The 20,514-nt window shown below is 48.1% G+C and overlaps 1 protein-coding gene and 1 pseudogene across 28 annotated transcripts in view; both read left to right on the forward strand.

The window, feature by feature from the left end:
- Positions 1–20,514, forward strand: part of MAD1L1 (mitotic arrest deficient 1 like 1) — a 415,821-nt gene that overhangs the window by 20,071 nt on the left and 375,236 nt on the right. For all 27 annotated transcript variants that reach the window (XR_013531716.1, XR_013531730.1, XR_013531734.1 and 24 more), the window contains one exon: positions 654–715. Coding sequence is in view for 24 of the 27 variants with exons in the window: in XM_035289591.3 (XP_035145482.1) it covers positions 654–715 (62 nt within the window). In the remaining 3 variants the exon portion in view is untranslated. The remainder of the gene's footprint in view (positions 1–653; positions 716–20,514) is intronic.
- Positions 652–17,997, forward strand: LOC144581192 (mRNA turnover protein 4 homolog pseudogene; annotated as a pseudogene). The gene has a single exon (XR_013531743.1). The product of XR_013531743.1 is annotated as an mRNA turnover protein 4 homolog pseudogene (transcript).

The following is a 20,514-nucleotide window of genomic DNA, read 5'->3' on the forward strand; positions in this document are numbered from 1 at the left end:
CCCCTGGAACCTGCAGAAGGAACTCAGCCCTGCCAACACCAGGATTCCAGCCTAGGGAGACCCATTTTGGATTTCTGAACTAGAATACTATAGGATATTCCATTTGTAGGCCTTTTTTTTTTGAGACAGAGTCTTGCTCTGTTGCCAGGCTGGAGTACAGTGGCATGATCTTGGCTCACTGCAACCTCTGCCTCCCTGGTTCAAGCGATTCTCCTGCCTCAGCCTCCTAAGTAGCTGGGACTACAGGCATGTGCCACCACGCCCAGCTAATTTTTGTGTTTTTAGTAGAGACAGGGTTTCACCATGTTGGCCAGGATGGTCTCAGTCTCTTGACCTCTTGATCCACCTGCAGCCTCTCAAAGTGCTGGGATTACAGGCATGAACCACTGGGCCCAGGCTGCTTGCTGGGATTCATACTTGAATTCATGGGGCTGGGAAGGAGTGACGCATGAAGCGTACAGTGTGACTTCTGCAGTTGGGGAATAATAACCCAGCCACTTCCAAGCAGACTTGGAGCATTTAGTGCCCAGCTCAGAGATAAGGGTAGGCTATCCTGAGAGGTCAGGGACTTAGCGCCGTGATCATTATTGTCAGTCTTATGTGATAATCCTGTGGCGGTGATGACAGGGTCCGTGCTTTTGTTGTCTTTTCAGAAGCTGCTGGCCAGGCTGCAAAGCTGGGAGAGACTGGAGCAGACCATGGGCTTGAATGTCAGGTAGGGAGGGCCAGGTGCCTCTGGGGTCCCACCTTCTCTGAAGGGTCACTGGGGGAGAGCAGAGTCTGCCTCATGCTCACGGGCACTGTCTCTAAAAGCCTGGTGGGGGCCTTTTGTCCTGGGCTGCTCAGGTTTAATGAGGCCTTTCTCAGCTGGTGGGGCAGTGGAACTGAGTGACTTTTCCTGCTGAAGCCTTAGTAACATATTCATTGAGTAGCAGAGTATCCAAAGCAAACCAGTGGCAGGTGTTTGATTGCCCTGCATTGTGGGGCTTTGTGAAAGGACTCTTTTTGGTGTATCCTTGGGAAGTAATTGCTTTTGGGGAAAATCATTCATTTTAGGGAACTGTAACCAGTAGAGATGAGCTGAGTTTTTAGAGTTCAGAAAAACCCACCGTATTAGGCTGTTCTTGCATTGCTATAAGGAAATACCTGAGAGTGGGTGGTTATGAAGAAAAGCTGTGGAATTGGATCACACTTCTGTAGGCTGTACAGGAAGCATGGTACTTACATCTGCTCAGCTTCTGGTGAAGCCACAGGGAACTTGCAGTCATGGCAGAAGGTGAGGAGGGAACAGGCATGTCACATGGCAAAAACAGGAGCGAGCAAGCGAGAGAGAGAGAGAGAGAGAGAGAGAGAAAGACAGAGATAAAGAGAGCGAGAGATTGCACGAGAGCAGTGCTGGGAGGGAGGTGCCATGCACTTCTTAATGATCGGATCTCATGAGAACTTACTATCATGAAAACGGCCCCAAGCTGTGAGGGATCTGCCCCCATGATCCAAACACTTCCCACCGGACTCCACTTCTAGCCCTGGGGATTACAATTCAACATGAGATGTTGGCAGGGATGCAGATCCAAACAGTTCTCACCCACCGTAGTGGAAGACTATTGTCTGGTGCTTGTAGCAGCCTCTTTAGCCAGTCTGTGCCAAGCTGAGTGCCAGCACATGGGTGGAGGGATGTGGGGTGGAGCTGCTGGGGGACCACCCCAGGTGCTGGGGATGGCATTCTTACAGACAGGAGAGCAGGACTGTTCCCAGGTCTGGTCCTGTCTGTCCTCTTACTCCATCCATCTCAAGGGCCTATGCTCATCTTTCTCCAGCAGCTGCTCTGTTGGCTCCTGCCCTTCAGCTGCTGGGTACCTGCAGGTGACCGCCTCCTGGGCAGCTCTGGTCTGGGCCCCACTTTATGGTTGCCCTGCTGCACCAGGTCTCGGGAAGGTGCAAGAGTGATGCTTTTGAGGGAGCCATCAGAGCCTGGGGCTCATGGCCTTGGTGCTGGTGCTGAGGCCGCCTCTTGTTGTGTTTGCTTGTGAGATTTCAAGGCTTCCCGCTTCCGGCCTGTCTTTCCCGCTATTCTGGAAAGTAGGCTGAGACTGAGATGAGACTCTCTGAAAGAGCTGTCCTGTGACTGCACCATCCAACTGTTGGTTCTGGAATCCACTACCTTCTCATCAGCATTACTGGCTTCAGTTCTCAGTCACCTGAAAATGCCCCTTCATCTTCTTTGAGCTTTGCTAAATCAGAGTGTGGCCCGGGCTGCCATCTCCTCTTGAACTCTCCCTGCAGAACACGGACTTCTGTAGGGCCGGCCTCCGAGGGGCCTAAATGCCTTGTGCTTCTATCTATTCACTGGGCTTATTAATTGCTTGTAAGGCGACCCTTCTGCTTCCAGGGATACTCTGGCCAGATGAGAAACCTCCGTGACTTTTTTCCTGTGAGGGACATCAGAGGCCCCCTCGTGCCTGATGGGCCTGGCCTTGTTGGATGGTCCGAGTGTGCAGTTTGCCCTGGAGCACTCAGCGTCAGTCAGACACAGACCTGGCACAATTGGCTGCTGTCTCTGGATGATTACAAAGTACTGCTGCTCCATCAGCCTTTGCCCTGTTCCCGCATTTGAGTGCCTTGCCTGGGTGTGGCCTATGTGAGGGCAAGCTGGCCTGGGGTGCTGTTGGCTGGTGTGAGGACGAGCTGGCCTGGGGTGCTGCCTGCCTGTGTGTTCCGTGTTTATTTTGCCCACCCTGGTGGCCAGGCCCTGCATGGGGGAGAGGAGGAGTCGGTCTGCAGGGCTGCAGGAGGTGGGCTGCCTGTGTCCACTGCCAGCTTAAAGTGGGGTGGGAGGCAAGTGGCATGCATATGTGGTGCTCTGCAGCTTTGATGAGGAAAATAGATAATGCTTTGGGGGCTGCGGGGGTTGGATTCAAGTCCCCTTCCCACCAACAGTAAGACCCATTTCAAGTTACTGCTCTGCTCTGGGCCAGTGTTCTCTTCATTGAAAGGGGAACACAGAGTTCTCCTCCCTGCTGCATGTGAAGATCAGATGCCATCGTGTACTTGTGGAGGGCCCTGTGAGTAGAAGAGGGCTAGTGCGAGCGACCTCTCTGAGCAGCCAGAGATTGATGTCCAGGAAGGGATGGAGCCATCCTCGCTGTGGGGGTTGACCCCTAGTTTCCTGTGTTGGCCTTGGCCGTGAGTCTGGTAGAGGGCAGGTTTCCTCACGTGCTCAGTCACCTGCCGGGCCTGGGCCCCTTCAGGGCTCCTCACCACTCCTTGTGTTTCCTGTGCACCACAGGGTGGGTATCTGAATGTGGTTCTGATTCATGCTCGATGTTAGTGGGGGTAGCATCCATGTCACAGTCCCTGGGAATGCAGGCTGGGGGTCCTGAATGCCGCGCATAGAGGGTTTGGTAAACGTGCATTTCTGGCTCATAGAGGGTTTGGTAAACATGTGCACCTCGAGGGTTTGGTAAACATGTGTATTTCTGGCTGGGCACAGTGGCTCACACCTGAAATCCCAATGCTTTGGGAGGCTGCAACAGGGGGATCCCTCTAGCCTACATGTTTGAGATCAACTTGGGCAACATAGTTGAGACCCTGTCTGTACCAAAAAAGAAAGAAAAAAAATAGCTGTGCTCAGTGTTGCACACCTATAGTCCCAGCTACCCAGGACATGGAGGTGGGAGGATCACCTGAGCCCAAGAGTTCAAGGCTTCAGTGAGCCGTGATCACACTACTGTACTCCAGTGACAGAATGAGACCCTGTCTCTAAAAAAACAAACAAACAAAAAACAAAGTGCATTATTTCTGGGTAAACCACAGATACACTGGGCTTTCTTTCTATTTTTAGGGACCAGATTTGGGGCAGTTCTTAGGGATTTCTGAAGCCCATGTCAGGCAACATTGAATGTGGCAATGAAGTGGGCAATGGGGACACAGGTGCAGTGAGAAGCTGGGGCCTCAGGGCCATAGCTGCCGCTTGTGGTTCCGTGGGAGGGTTGAGCACACTTGCTGTTCATGTGTGGAGACACGCGTGCTTCTGTGGGCAAGCTTGGGGATCCCCTCCGCTCAGCCTTGGGGACCTGAGGTGATATCACATATCCTGGAAGCAGAGGGCTCGGCAGCTGGGAGTGTCCTGGGCCTGTGCGAGTGAGCTGGCATCTGCTTACCTTCAGGCCCAGGCCTTGCTGGAATTTGGGGCTTGCTGAGGCCCCAGGCCCCATGGGTGTGGAGCAGCTGCTGCCACTAGGTGGTGCCCCTGCCTTGGTGATCCTTCCTGCAGCCATTTCCCTTGGGTCTCTTTGGCCTTGTGGTCCCACCACCTTCCCACCATGGGACTTGCTTGCTGACACCAGGGTTGTAGTTGATGGGGATGTGAGGGGCCTGTGGCCACTATTCCTGCCTGCCTTTAGTGGGGTGCTTCTGGCTGTCCCATGCCTGCCCAGTTTCTGAGCAGCATCCTGGGGACCCTCAGGCCCCAGGGCTGTGAGCCCCTGGTGTTGAGGCCAGGTTCCTCTGTATGGGCCCTTCCCTAAGGACAGGATTCTGGTGTCCTGGAGTCCTCAGAGGACTCTTTGGCCTCATCCTGGACTTGGATGTACCCTGGCTGAGCCCCAGGAGAGAGTGGCCTGCTCACCCTCTTCCCCATGTGGGGCTTCTTACGTCTTAGGAGAGGAGGCTGGGTGAGTTGGCTGGGGCGAGTCAGTGAAACCATGGGAAGACCCTGTGGAACGAGGTCCTTGTGTGTCACACAGGCCTGGGTACATGTGAGATGTCCAGCACACAGGGTCATGTAGGTTGGGGGCATATTAGTTTCTACAACTTTGAAGTCACAGGCAGGAAGGGGACACAGTGCATGTGGATGAGCCTGTGTGAACACGTATGTGGGGAAGGGGAGGATGCCAGTGCCAGTGCCAGTAGTGTGGTGTTGATACACTTTCCCTTAGGGTGTTGGGCGTTGGGCCGAGGGAGTTAGCAGCAGTCTGGCAGGCAGTGATGTGATGAGCTTGGTCTCCCAGGAGTGTGGTCTGTCTTGAGAGATGACTTATGGTTGTGGAACGTGGATGCCAGGACACACCCTTTGAGGTGCATGTCAACCTAGGCAAGAGGTCAGGGGCACAGGAGGAGGTGTAATTGAGAGAGGCCAGTGGGAAACGTGTGAGAGTGGAGGCCATCTGGGACTGCAGGGTGCTTCTCTTTGGAAAATCAACTGTTTCAGTAGAATGAAAAAGGGGTGCAGGCCATCTCTGTAGGCAAGCAGCACAACCATTGATAACAATCCCAAACACATTTGTGATTGAAAATTCTCAGCAAGCTAGAAAGAGAAGAGAAATTCCTCAACCAGGTAAAAGGCACCTGCGGAAAACCACAGCTGATATAATATAAGGGTGAAACTGACTGCATCCCTGACACAGAGACCAGGCAGGGTTTCTGTTCCCACCACTCCTGGCCACACTGTGCTGGAGATCTTCACCAGTATAATTAGGCAAGCAAAAAGAAAAGGTAGATAAACTGGAAAGGAGGAAGTAAAACTATATCTGGAGACAACATAATTATCTGTAGAAGTTTCCAGGGTATCAATGACAAGCCAGTAGGACTAAACAGTGAGGTTTATAGGGTCACAGCATACAAAGACAGTGTACCAAAATAGGTTACGTTTCCGTATGCTAGCAATGAGCCACTGGAGTACATACCACATATGACGGCATCAAAGTTCATGAAATACTCAGGGATGCATATAAGAAAATCTGTGTAAGACTCATATACTGAGAAGCTTCAGATGCAACTGAGACATTAAGATCACCTAATATAAAAAAATGGAGACATCGTAAGCGGAAAAATGAACTTTTTTTCCCTCTGCTCTCACACAGCCACTGACTCAGTACTTCTGACATCAAATACTGGAAGGTTTCCCACACACCAACCAGTTCTCCAGGGGATACCAGCTGGGTGTCCTGGAGACTCATCTGTAACTCTCTCCACCTGGAATTAGTATCAGCTCCCCTGCGATCAGGACCCAGTCCCACACGTCTGGGCCCCACTTCAGATTCTGGTTGCAAGGTAGTAGGCTGTCATCTATGCTTCATTGTACTGTTTTCTTCTCTCCATCTGTCACTGATGTCAGCTGTACTTCTGACTAACAGGCTATTAAAGGAGGCTCCTATAACCCATTCCTTGGGTTTAATTAATTTGCTAGTGTGACTCTCAGAACTCAGGAAGACATTTTCTTATGTTTACTCCTGTGTTATAAAGGATGTTAGGATACCTGAATTGAACTTTAGGAAGACTGGAAAAAAAAAAGGATGTTAGGAATAATTCAGGTGAACAGGTCTGTAGAGTGAGGTACAAGGGGAGGTGTGGAGCTGCCATCTCCGCTTTGGGTACACCACCCTCCAGGTCCTTCCATGTGTGCAGCTCTGAACCCTGGCCTTATTTATGGGTTTTTACAGAGGATTTGTCACATAAGCATGATTGATCACACCACTGGCCGTTGGGAATAAACTCAACCTTCCGCCCCTCTCCCCTTCTGGGACATTGAGGGGTGGGACTCAAAGTCCCAACCCTCTAATTCCACCTTGGTGTTTCTGGTGACCGTCCTATCTGAAGCTGCCTGGGGGCTGCCAACCACCAGTCATGTGTGTCAGGGAATGGAAAGGCCAAATATATATTTCAGAGTATCATAAAGGTACCATGTTCATGTATTGGAAGGTTCATTATTGTTAAGATGGCAGTTTGCTCAAATTGTCACAAATATTTGACATAATCCCAAACAAAGCCCCAGCAGGCTTTTTGGGTAGAAATTGATGAACTGATTTCTAAAATTTCTTTTTTTTTTTTTTTCGAGACAGGCTGTCACTCTGTCACCCAGGCTGGAGTGCAATGGCACCGTCTTGGCTCACTGTAACCTCTGCCTCCTGTGTTCAAGTGATTCTCTTGTCTCAGCCTCTGGAGTAGCTGGGATTACAGGTGCATGCTACCACGCCTGGCTAATTTTTGTATTTTTAGTAGAGATGGGATTTCACCATGTTGGCCAGGCTGGTCTTGAACTCCTGACCTAGGTGATCCACCCTCTTTGGCCTCCCAAAGTGCTAGGATTACAGGTGTGAGCCACTGCACCTGGCCGACCATTTCTAACATTTCTGTGGGAATGTAAAGCACCTGTAAATTGTTATAGCCATAACAATTTTGAAAGAGAGTAAGTTACAGGACTTACACCAGCCAATTTCAAGACACGTTGTAAATTGCATTAATTGAGACAGTGTGGTATTAAGTATAGACGTATGTAAATCATTAGAACAGAGTAGAAAGTTCAGAAGTAATTCAAGAATACAGTGTTGATTGTTGTCAAAAGTGTCAAGGTAGCTCAGTGGGATAAAGAGTCTTTTCACAAGCATGGTAAACCAGTAGGCTGCCTCATGTTGTACACAAGATTTAACTCAATGACCCATTGACTTTTGTAAAAGTCACAAAATCTGGAAGCTACGGTTTGGCAAAGAGGTTTTAGGATACAATGAGCATGAACTAGAAATGAAAAAACTGATGAATTAGACTTCATAAAAATTGAAAACTTTCTCTCTCAAAAAGACACAAATGAAAAGGGAGACCATAGACTAGGAAAATATTTATGATATATTAACATGCATCTGCCCAAAGATGTGCTCCAGGATAATAAAGAATTTTCACAAATTAGTTACCATAGTTTAAAAAATGGTTAGAAGACTTTTAACAGACACTTTGTTATTTACTTATTTGGAGATGAAGTCTTGCTCTGTTACCCAGGCTGGAGTGCAGTGGCACAGTCTTGCCTCACTGCAGCCTCTGCCTCCTGGGTTCAGACAATTCTCACACCTCAGCCTCCTGAGTAGCTGGGATTCCAGGAGTGCGCTACCACACCCAGCTAATTTTTGTATTTTTGTAGAGATGGGTTTCACCATGTTGGCCAGGCTAGTCTCGAACTCCTGACCTCAGGTAATCTGCCTGCCTTAGCCTCCCAAAGCACTGGGATTACAGGTGTGAGCCACTGCACCTGACCTGCTTGTAACAGATACTTTACAAGAGATGGTATACAAATGGTAAATAAGGGCATGAAAAGATGGTCAACGTTGTTGGTTATTAGGGGAATACAAATTAAGACTGTAATCGCCCAGCACAGTTCTTCTTGCTGCCCAGAAAAGCTAACACACTGTGAACAGCAGGTGTGACAGCAAAGAAAGAGTTTAATGATTGCAGAGCCAGGCAAGGGAGGTGGACAAGAGATAACTTTCAAATCTGTCTCCCTGAGAATTCGGAGGTGAGGGTTTGAGGGTGTTTTGCTGGACAGTGGCCTAGGGAGTGGTGAATGCTGGTTGGTGGGGTTGGGGATGCCATCACAGGGGTGTCAGGACTGTCTTTATGCAGCTGAGTCAGTTCCTGGGAGATAGGGTCACAGGTCCAGGTGGCATCTCTTGAGCTGCTGAAATGCTAAATCTGAAAACTATCTCAAAGACCAGTTCTTTAGGTTTCACAATAGTGATGTTGTCTGTAGGAGCCATTAGGGAAGTTCTGAATCTTGTAACCTCTGGTTACTTGACTCTGGGCAGCAGACACTATAGAAGAGCAAGCTAAATAAGCAGAAGCAGGTGGTGGTTTAACTGTGCTTGTTCTCTTGCAAAGTTCAGGCCTCTGTGGTGATGCCAGTCTTAGGAATGTGGCTTTAATCTCCAAACAAGGAGGGGTATCAGTTTTCCTTGCCTTGAGGTTTAACTATAAACTAAATTCCTCTCATAGTTATCTTGGCCTCTGCATTAGAATAAGCCCCCTCCCCCAACAAAAAAAATTTAGCCTGTGAGGTTAGAAGCAACATGGAGTCAGTAATGTAGATTTTTTTCATTACTTAAAATTTGGTAAAGGTGGTTTCAAGACCACAGCGACATACCACTCTGTACACAATACAATGGCTAAAATTAAGCAGTCTGACTATCCAGACTGCCGGCAGAGATGCAGAGCAGCCAGGCCATCACACTGGGAGTAGGAAGTGGTACGGCCACTTTGGAAATGGTTTGGTAGCTTTTTACACGCTTACAGTATGACCCTGCAGTTCCATTTCTAGGTATTTAACCCAAGAGAAACCCAAGAGAATATGTGACGTCGTGAAGACTTGTACAGGGATGTTTGTAGGAGCCTTAATCTAACAGTCTGAGAGCGGCAACAAGTCAGGTGTCTATCAGCAGGTGAAGGGATGCATGGACCGTGGCGTCTCCATGCAGTGGGGTGCCACTCAGTGTAACAGGCGATAGCAGCTGTGCTCAGAAACATCAATGAGCCTTTCTTGCTGAGTGAAGGAAGCCAGACTTGCTGACTTTATACTTACTATATGATTCTGTTTAGTTGAACTCTTTAAAAAGGCAAGACTGAGCAACAGTGACAGAAAGCAGGTCAGTGATCCCTGGAGTCTCGTGTTGGGATAAGATTGGGGGCCTGCAGGAGTCTTATGGGGTACTAGAAATATCCTTTGACATGATGGAGGTGATAGCTGCATAGGTGTACACGCAGCAAAGCTAATGCCACTGCTCTTGTGAAATGGGTTCATGTGTGCACATCAGACCTCACTCAAGCTGGCCTGCCAGCAGCGAGCTCCTTGGATTAGCTGTGAGTGGAAGGAAAATTCCTTACTTGCGACTTGGACTGAATTGGAGAGTGGCCTGGGGTTGCTGTTTAAAGCCAGCTTTCATTTGGGAAGGGACCCATCCCTTGAGCTTACGGAAGGCCTAAGGCTGTGGCTGCTGGGACCTCCTGGGTCTTTGGCATGTGGGCATGAGTGCCGTGGGGAGTGGCAGCATGTGAGGCCAGGTGCAGGCTGCAGACGGTCAGGGAGTTTCACATTTGATTAAAAGCAGAACAAGCTACATAAATGTTAACAAATGAAATGAAAGTGCGATGTGGTCCTTTCCTTCCCTCCCTGGTGACCCCACTCAGGGATGGGTGCCCTGTGTGACAGCTTCCTGGCCATTGTCACATTGTGTTCTCATTATTTCTTGGGGGGCTGTTCTAGAACAGAACTGATTGCCCTGGAGGTGGGCAGCAGAGCCTGCTGTCCTCGGCCCCAGTTTGTCTTTCTAGGCAGTGCCTGATGAGTTTCTTGTGTATCATTCTGGAAATGTATGTACCGTACAAGCTCGTTATGTACCCCCCTCACCTTTTAAAATGGTGCTCCTTTCATAGTTTTATTTTGTAACTGTTTTCACTCAGTATTTGACAGTTTTTTGGCCCAGCACAGGCTGTTCTGCTGAACTACTCTAAAGAGCTGCCAGATAAGCAGGAGTGTAGACGGACTCAGACTCCAACAACCCCTCTTGATGGACGCTTAGGGTGTTTCCAGCTTCTTCCCCCAATTAACCATGCTACGCTGGTTGGGTAAATTCTTAAAATCAGTATTTTTAGTTCAAAAGACATGTGCATTTGAGACTCAAAGCTGGTGCCATACCACCCTCCCAAAAGCCTGTCTGCTGTCTGCTCCTGTCACAGCTTGAGTGCTGTCACTTAATGGGGGTGGTGTGCTTTCAACGTTTCTAGGGAGATTCAGATAGAAGTCACAGTAAAGTGAGTAGGGAAGGCATCTTTAGTGTCTTGGCTTTTCAAAAATGCCATTTAGCAGCTCCTCCTGAGGGGGACCCTATGAAATAGGAAGGAAGTAGATGTCAAGTCCTGTGGCCGAGCTCCCACTTTAGGGAAGAGATCATTTGCTTGTGGCCAAGATGCCACTGTTATTTGGCTCCTTGCCTGTCCCTTTGTGCCTGAATCTGGCCTTGCTTCCCCTCCCACTGGGTGGGCAGTGTACCTGTCAGCAGGCTCAGGCCTGAGCGGGGTTGAGGAGGCTGGGCTGGGGAGGTGGGAGGCGGGCGGTGGCAGCTAAGAGGCCTGGCAGCTGTGCCCACCTGGAACTGCTAACCCATCCCCTGGAGTCAAAGCTGAGCACCTGTCAGTGCTGAGCTGGACATTTTCCCAAAAACATTTGTAGACTGGCCAGATGACAAGTATCAGGGCCCAGCTTCCCTGATGTGTGAGGCCAATTAGAAGGACAGTGAGTGAGTTGCATGATTTTCCTCTAAGGAAGGGTCTAATTGACCAGCTGGGACAATTTTATTATCCTAGTTACCGTGTGCGTGATCTGCAATTACCTGGCTGTTGACTTGATCAATACTAGACGCCCTAGTGGTGCTTGGGAAGGTGGGTGGCTGTCATGTATGTTGGTCCATTTTAATTGGCACCAGTTTGGTTTTCTTTGGGGCATGGGAGGAGGAGGGGGAGAAGCATTTGGCCCTTGGGTGCTTGTGTGAGTGCATTCTTTCTTCCTGTGTTGCATGCCAGATGCTTTGGGGTCTGGGCCGTGTTTCCCCTTTTGGTTTGTTCGTTCATTCACTCATTTGTTCACCAAAAGCTGCTCTCATGGAGCCTGTAGTCTGGAGGGAGAAGGACCCCTCAGGCCTGTGCATCTGTGGTGTGCAGGTCAGGTCCCAGGCCCCTGGAGCTGGACTGTGGTGAGCATGCTTCCCTCCAGAGAAGCAGGCTGGGGTGGCACATGGACCAGGTTCCCAACTCTATCCTTGTCCAGGGGTGCAGGCTGGGGTGGTGTACAAGCCAGGTTCTCAGCTCCATCCTTGTCCAGAGGTGCAGGCTGAGGTGGGGCATGAGCTGGGTTCCCAGCTCCATGTGCATCCAGAGGTACAGGTGGAGGCTGGGCATGAGTGGCGTTCCCAGCTCCATCCACGCATGGTGACTTCTCCTCTCCACCCCAGCTCCTCCTGTGGCTGAATCCTGGCCGCTTTCTGCCTTGAGGTTGTGTTGGTTTTCTGTAAACTCATCCTCTCAATCCTGAGCTTTGTGAGTTAAGAGCCCAGGTCTCCCTTTAGCGCCCAGTGCTGGGCGTGCAGTAGGCACTTGCTGAGCCTTTGAGGAGTGGAGAACCGAGCGAGGGGGACTTTGTACCTCATGGTTGGTGGTGATGTATGGGCTGAGCCGTGGGTGCTCTTGGCCGCTGTGACAGGGCCCCCTGGGGCTACTTGAGCTACTTCTGCTGCACATGGATTCAACGCAATGCCCAAATCCAAGCGCGACAAGAAAGTCTCTTTAATCAAAACTGCCAAGAAAGGCTTGGAATTGAAACAAAACCTGATAGAAGAGTTTCGGAAATGTGTGGACACCTACAAGTACCTTTTCATCTTCTCTGTGGCCAACATGAGGAATAGCAAGCTGAAGGACATCTGGAACACCTAGAAGCACAGCCGGATGTTCTTTGGCAGAAACAAGGTGATGATGGTGGCCTTGGCTCGGAGCCCATCTGATGAGTACAAAGACAACCTGCACTAGGTCAGCAAAAAGTTGAGGGGTGAAGTGGGTCTCCTGTTCACCAACTGCACAAAGGAGGAGGTGAATGAATGGTTTACGAAATACACAGAAATGGACTATGCCTGAGCTGGTAACAAAGCAACTTTCACTGTTAGCTTGGACTCAAGGCCCCTGGAGCAGTTCCCCCACTCCATGGAGCCACAGCTCAGGCAGCTGGGCCTGCCCACCGCCCTCAAGAGAGGTGTGGTGACCCTGCTGTCTGACTATGAGGTGTGCAAGGAGGGTGACGTGCTGACCCTGGAGCAGGCTCATGTCCTAAAGCTTTTTGGGTATGAAATGGCTGAATTCAAGGTGACCATCAAATACATGTGGGACTCACAGTCGGGAAGTTTCCAGCAGATGGGAGATGACTTGCCAGAGAGCGCATCCAAGTCTGCAGAAGACTCAGAGTCAGAAGACAGTGACTGAAAGAGACTCAGGACTGAAGGTCTCCTGGAACCTTCGGAGTCTGACTGGACCATGTGGGACTGCTGCCACCTGTCTAGAGAGAGCAGCTTTTTGTTTGGCTGTGGACAGGGTACATCATGGGCACTGAGTTTCTGTAAAGAATAAAACTTTGTAGGATGTCAAAAAAAAAAAAAAGCAAGCTGCACTATCCCAGTAGGACCCTCAAAGCAAGGGCAGCAGAGAGCTTCCTGACAGCTGCCTTGCTTTGGCAATGGCCCTGGCTTGGGTGCAGCCTGTGCCCTTCTCTGTTCCCTTGTGAAGTTTCAGATGGGTGTTTCCAGCAGCACCAACAGGCTCACCCCACCCCATCGAGCTTCATTCCAGGGGTTGGGCAGGCAGGAGACTGTCAGAGTCTGGGGATGGTGCTGTGGGTGTTGGAACCTCATAGGGAGATGCTAGAAAAGTGCTTCCCAGAAGAGACTTTGGGGCTCCACCTCTGCATGTGCCTGGCTGCACAGACAGCTGAGCGCTCCACGACGTGTCCGGGTAGCAACATTCTGGGTCTCACTTGGTCTCAGAGTACTTTTTGGGGCTTTTCTTTAAGCTTTGTAGATAGGGTCTTCTACTTCCAGGCCTCTTTTTAAATTGATTTTTAGGGGGGAGGACTCAAGATGGCGCTGTGAGAACAACCCAGGATTGGAGCTCTCCTTGAATCCGCGGAGAGGTGATTCGGAGCTGCATTTCCAGACTGATCTTTGTTGCCCACAGAACAGGGAAATTCCCAAGTATAAAGGAGACGCGGGACACCTGGCAGTGCCTCTGCCTGGCGAAGCCGGCAGCCAGGGTGGCGGCGGCCGGCCCTACCCAGCACTCCCCACAGGGCGTGCTTGTCCGGGTGCCCTGTTGAACCGGCAACCTGAGACTTGAGAGGGCTGAACTTGAGACTGAATGAGACTTGGACAGTGGGCCAGCCCAGGGGATTGCAGGGACAGAGCGTTTGGGCTAGCCCAGTGGGACGAACAAAACCGCGATTTCAAAAGATCCCCGTCCAGTCGGTCCGAGACGCTCTGTGGAGGAGGGGCATCCACCATTACCGAGGCAACCCGCGCCAACTGAGATACACGCCCACTGCTGACGCAGCCAGCCGTTGCTGAGGCAACCTGTCCCTACTGAGATACACGCCCACTGCTGATGCAGCCTGCCGTTGCCGAGGCAACCCGCTACAACAGAGAGACTCCGCCTCAGGGCATGGCGGAAACCACAGCAGAACAGCAGAGCCTGCCCCAACAGGGCGAGCCTCACAACAGCAGTGCGGAGCCTTGGCAGGCAAACAGTGGCTAGTCTGCCTCCTAGCTGGGCAGGACACCTCAACGAACATCCAAAAATAAAGCCCGAACCCCCCAACACAGAGCATTTGAGAAAAAAAGGGTTTTTTTAATGAGCTCTGTAGCAGCAGAATCAAACATAGCAGCCTAACAGCCCTGAATGAACAACAGAGATCACAGCTCAGCAATTGAGCTCCTATAAAGTACAGACTGTCTCTTCAAGCAGCTCCCTGACCCCTCTATATCCAAAAGACTGACATTTGGCAGGCATCATCCTGGGACAAAGATAGCAGAAAAAGAAACTGGTAGCATCCCTCACTGTGCCACAGCTGCTAGAGGTGCACACCAGACAAGCAGGGCCTGGAGTGGACCTCAGCAGTCGTACAGTGAAGGGGCTAGACTGGTAGAAGGAAAACCAAGTAACAGAAATACTTCATCATCAACAATCTGGGTGTCCACTCAGAGACCCAATCGAAAAGTCAGCAACTACGCAGACGACAAGCGGATAAATCCACAAAGATGGGAAGAAACCAGCGAAAAAAGGAGGAAAACACCCGAAACCAGAACACCTCGCCTCCTAGAAAGGACCAAAACTCCTGACCAGCAAGGGAACAAAGCTGGACAGAGAATGACTGTGACGAAATGATGGAATTAGACTTCAGAAGGTGGATAATGAGAAACTTTTGTGAGCTAAAAGAACATGTATTAAATCAATGCAAAGAAACTAAGGAACTTGAAAAAAGATATGAGGAAATTATAACAAGAATGGATAACTTAGTGAGGAATATGAATGAATTAAAGGAGCTGAAAAACACAATACGAGAACTTCGCGAAGCATGCACAAGTTTCAATAGCCGAATTGACCAAGCAGAAGAAAGAATATCTGAAGTCGAAGACCAACTCAATGAAATAAAACGAGAAACCAAGATTAGAGAAAAAAGCGCAAAAAGGAATGAACAAAGTCTCCAAGAAATGTGGGACTATGTGAAAAGACCTAACCTACGTTTGATAGGTGTACCAGAAGGGGACGAAGAGAATGAATCCAAGCTGGAAAATACTCTTCAGGACATCATCCAGGAAAATTTCCCCCATCTAGCAAGACAGGTCAACACTCAAATACAGGAAATACGGAGAACACCACAAAGATATTCCGCAAGAAGAGCAACCCCAAGGCACATAATCGTCAGATTCAACAAGGTTGAAATAAAGGAGAAAATACTAAAGGCAGCCAGAGAGAAAGGTCGGGTCACCCACAAAGGGAAGCCCATCAGACTCACAGCAGATCTCTCGGCAGAAACACTACAAGCCAGAAGAGAGTGGGGGCCAATATTCAACATTCTTAAAGAAAAGAACTTTCAACCCAGAATTTCATATCCAGCCAAACTGAGCTTCAGAAGTGAAGGAAAAATAAAATCCTTTGCGAACAAGCAAGTACTCAAGAGATTTTGTCACCACCAGGCCTGCTTTACAAGAGCTCCTAAAAGAGGCACTACACATAGAAAGGAACAACCAGTACCAGCCATTCCAAAATCACACTAAATACTAAAGAGCATCAACATAATGAAGAATCTACAACAAGTAACAGGCAAAACAGCCACTTAGCATCAAAATGGCAGTATCAAATTCACACATAACAATATTAACCCTAAATGTAAATGGACTAAATGCACCAATCAAAAGATACAGACTGGCAAATTGGATAAAAATCCAAAACCCATCAGTGTGCTGTATCCAGGAAACCCATCTCACATGCAAGGATACACAAAGGCTCAAAATAAATGGATGGAGGAAGATTTACCAAGCAAATGGAGAGCAAAAAAAAGCAGGAGTTGCAATTCTCATCTCTGATAAAATAGACTTTAAAGCAACAAAGATCAAAAGAGACAAAGAAGGCCATTACATAATGGTAAAAGGATCGATACAACAAGAAGAGTTAACGATCCTGAACATATATGGACCCAACGCAGGAGCACCCAGATACATAAGGCAAGTTCTTAATGACTTACAAAGAAACTTAGACTCCCACACAATAATAGTGGGAGACTTTAACACTCCACTGTCAGTATTAGACAGATCAACCAGACAGAAAATCAACAAGGATATCCAGGGCTTGAACTCAGACCTGGAGCAAGCAAACCTGATAGACATTTACAGAATTCTCCACCCCAAATCCACAGAATACACATTCTTCTCAGCACCACATCACACCTACTCTAAAATTGACCACATAATTGGAAGTAAAGCACTGCTCAACAAATGCAAAACAACTGAAATCATAACAAACAGCCTCTCAGACCATAGTGCAATCAAGTTAGAACTCAGAATACAGAAACCAACCCAGAACCGCACAGCTTCATGGAAACTGAACAACTGGCTCTTGAATGTTGACTGGATAAACAATGAAATGAAGGCAGAAATAAAGAAGTTCTTCGAAACCAATGAGAACGAAGACACAACATGCCAGAACCTCTGGGACACATTTAAAGCAGTCTCTAGAGGAAAGCATATAGCAATAAGTGCCCATATGAGGAGAATGGAGAGATCCAAAATTGTCACCCTGTCGTCAAAATTGAAAGAGCTAGAGGAGCAAGATCAAAAAAACTCAAAACCCAGCAGAAGACAAGAAATAAATAAGAGCAGAGCTGAACTGAAGGAGATTGAGACACGAAAAACCCTTCAAAAAATCAATAAATCCAAGAGCTGGTTTTTTGAAAAGATCAACAAAATAGACAGACCACTAGCCAGATTGATTAAAAATAAAAGAGAGAACAACCAAATAGATGCAATAAAAAATGATAAAGGGGAAATCACCACAGACTCCACAGAAATTCAAACCATCATCAGAGAATATTACAAACAACTCTATGCACATAAACTAGTAAACCTGGAAGAAATGGATAAATTCCTGGACTCCTGCGTCCTCCCAAGCCTAAACCAGGAGGAAGCTGAAACTATGAATAGACCAATAACAAGGTCAGAAGTCGAGGCAGCAATTAAGAGCCTACCACTCAAAAAAAGCCCAGGTCCAGACGGATTCACAGCCGAATTCTACCAGACACACAAAGAGGAGCTGGTACCATTCCTTCTAAAACTATTTCAAATAATCCAAAAAGAGGGAAGCCTTCCCAAATCATTTTACGAGACCAACATCATTCTGATACCAAAACCCGGCAGAGACCCAACAAGAAAAGAAAACTTCAGGCCAATATCCATGATGAACATAGATGCAAAAATCTTCAATAAAATATTGGCAAGCCGATTGCAACAGCAAATCAAAAAACTTATTCATCATGATCAAGTAGGATTCATCCTGGGGATGCAAGGCTGGTTCAACATACGCAAGTCTATCAGCGTAATTCACCACATAAACAGAACCAAAAACAAAAACCACATGATTATCTCAGTCAACGCCGAGAAGGCATTTGACAAAATTCAACAGCCCTTTATGCTAAAAACCCTCAATAAACTCGGTATTGATGGAACGTATCTCAAAGTAATAAAAGCTATTTATGACAAACCAACAGCCAATATCATACTGAATGGGCAAAAACTGGAAGCATTCCCTTTGAAATCTGGCACTAGACAAGGATGCCCTCTTTCACCACTCCTATTCAATATAGTACTGGAAGTTCTAGCCAGAGCAATCAGGCAAGAAAAAGAAATAAAGGGTATTCAAATAGGAAAGGTGGAAGCCAAATTGTCTCTGTTTGCAGACGACATGATAGTATACCTAGAAGACCCCATCGCCTCAGCCCAAAAACTCCTCAAACTGATAAGCAACTTCAGCAAAGTCTCAGGATATAAAATCAATGTGCAAAAATCACAAGCATTCGTCTACACCAATAACAGACTTAAAGAAAGCCAAATCAAGAACGAACTGCCATTCACAATTGCTACAAAAAGAATAAAATACCTTGGAATACAACTCACAAGGAACGTAAGGGACCTCTTCAAGGAGAACTACAAGCCACTGCTCAACGAAATCAGAGAGGACACAAACAGATGGAGAAACATTCCATGTTCATGGTTAGGAAGAATTAATATTGTGAAAATGGCTATACTGCCCAAAGTAATTTACAGAATCAACGCTATCCCCATCAAGCTACCATTGACTTTCTTCACAGAACTGGAAAAAACCACCATGAACTTCATATGGAACCAAAAGAGAGCCCGCATAGCCAAGTCAATTCTAAGCAAAAAGAACACAGCGGGGGGCATCACACTACCAGATTTCAAACTATACTACAAGGCTACAGTAATCAAAACAGCATGGTACTGGTACCAAAACAGAGATATAGACCAATGGAACAAAACAGAGGCACCGGAGGCAACACAACATATCTACAACTATACAATCTTTGATAAACCCGACAACAACAAGCAATGGGGAAAGGATTCCCTGTTTAACAAATGGTGTTGGGAAAACTGGCTAGCCATGTGCAGAAAGCAGAAACTGGACCCCTTTTTGACACTTTACACTAAAATTAACTCCAGATGGATTAAAGACTTAAACATAAGACCTGGCACGATAAAAACCCTAGAAGGAAATCTAGGCAAAACTATCCAGGACATAGGAGTAGGCAAGGACTTCATGACCAAAACTCCAAAAGCATCGACAACAAAAGCCAAAATAGACAAATGGGACCTAATGAAACTCCACAGCTTCTGCACGGCAAAAGAAACAGTCACTAGAGTGAATCGGCAACCAACAGAATGGGAAAAAATGTTTGCAGTTTACCCATCTGACAAAGGGCCAATATCCAGAATTTACAAAGAACTCAAACAGATTTACAGGAAAAAACAAACAAGCCCATTCAAAAGTGGGCAAAGGATATGAACAGACACTTTACGAAAGAAGACATATATGAGGCCAACAATCATATGAAAAATGCTCATCGTCACTGGTCATCAGAGAGATGCAAATCAAAACCACATTGAGATACCATCTCACGCCAGTTAGAATGGCGATCATTAAAAAATCTGGAGACAACAGATGCTGGAGAGGATGTGGAGAAAAAGGAACACTTTTACACTGTTGGTGGGAGTGTAAATTAGTTCAACCATTGTGGAAGACAGTGTGGCGATTCCTCAAGGCCTTAGAAATAGAAATTCCATTTGACCCAGCAATCCCATTACTGGGTATATATCCAAAAGACTATAAATCGTTCTACTATAAGGACACATGTACACGAATGTTCATTGCAGCACTGTTTACAATAGCAAAGACCTGGAATCAACCCAAATGCCCATTGATAATAGACTGGATTAGAAAAATGTGGCACATATACACCATGGAATATTATGCAGCAATCAGAAATGATGAGTTTGTGTCGTTTGTAGGGACATGGATGAATCTGGAGAACATCATCCTCAGCAAACTGACACAAGAACAGAAAATGAAACACCGCATATTCTCACTCATAGGCGGGTGATGAAAAATGAGAACACATGGACACAGAAAGGGGAGTACTAAACACTGGGGTCTATTGGGGGGACAGGGGGAGGGCCAGTGGGAGGGGGAGGTCGGGAGGTATAGCTTGGGGAGAAATGCCGAAAGTGGGTGAAGGGGAGAAGCAAAGCAAAGCACACTGCCATGTGCGTACCTACGCAACTGTCTTGCATGCTCTGCTCATGTACCTCAAAACCTAAAATCCAATAAAAAATTTAAAAAAAAAATTGATTTTTAAAAAGTCTGTACCCAGATAGTGATAGGCTTTAGACAAATCCAGCTACCATAAGTTCTAGGGTTTATTTTAGAGGAGGCGGTGGCATCCCTGGTGGTATCTGGGCTGGTTTTTACTCTTGGGTACTTACTGGGGTCCTGTTGTGTGCTGGCCCCTCCTTATGGGCTAGGGGCTCCCAGGGTGCCCAGGTCCCTACTTCTACAGGTAGAGCAGGGGTGTCCTGGGCTGGTATGGAGGAAGGGTCTGGGCTGCGTTGTGATAGGGCTGGTAGGAGGGAGATTTTGACAGGCAGCTTGCAGCAGGCACTAGCTGAGAGCCACAGACAGAAGCTGAAGGCCTCCCCTGCGGTGCCCATCACTGCCTGCCCTGCCTCTAAGGACTTCCCAGCAGTGCCATGGCCTTCGGAGGGCTGGAGTCTCAGGCAGGTTACAGGGAGCTCCCCACCCTACATTCCTGTGTCAGCTTTGGGGCTGCGAGGTGTGACCTCTACAGGATCACCTGGGGTCACTCCCTTTGGTCAGCTGTAGCTGTCATTTCTATCAGGAACTGCTGGTCTTGCCTGCACCACCCACCCTTTCCGCCCTCCCCACCCTCCACCCACCCTGCACGGCCCAGGTTCTTGGGAGGAACAGGTGATCCCAAGCTGTTGAATTCCTGGAACCTGCTCCTCCCAGCCCCTGCAGGCTTCTCAGTGGTGTGGCCGCCTGGAAACAGGTGTCCTGATTCTGCTGGACAGGTGGGAC

This window comes from Callithrix jacchus, chromosome 2 (genome assembly GCF_049354715.1).
Source record: "Callithrix jacchus isolate 240 chromosome 2, calJac240_pri, whole genome shotgun sequence".
Taxonomy (NCBI): domain Eukaryota; kingdom Metazoa; phylum Chordata; class Mammalia; order Primates; family Cebidae; genus Callithrix; species Callithrix jacchus.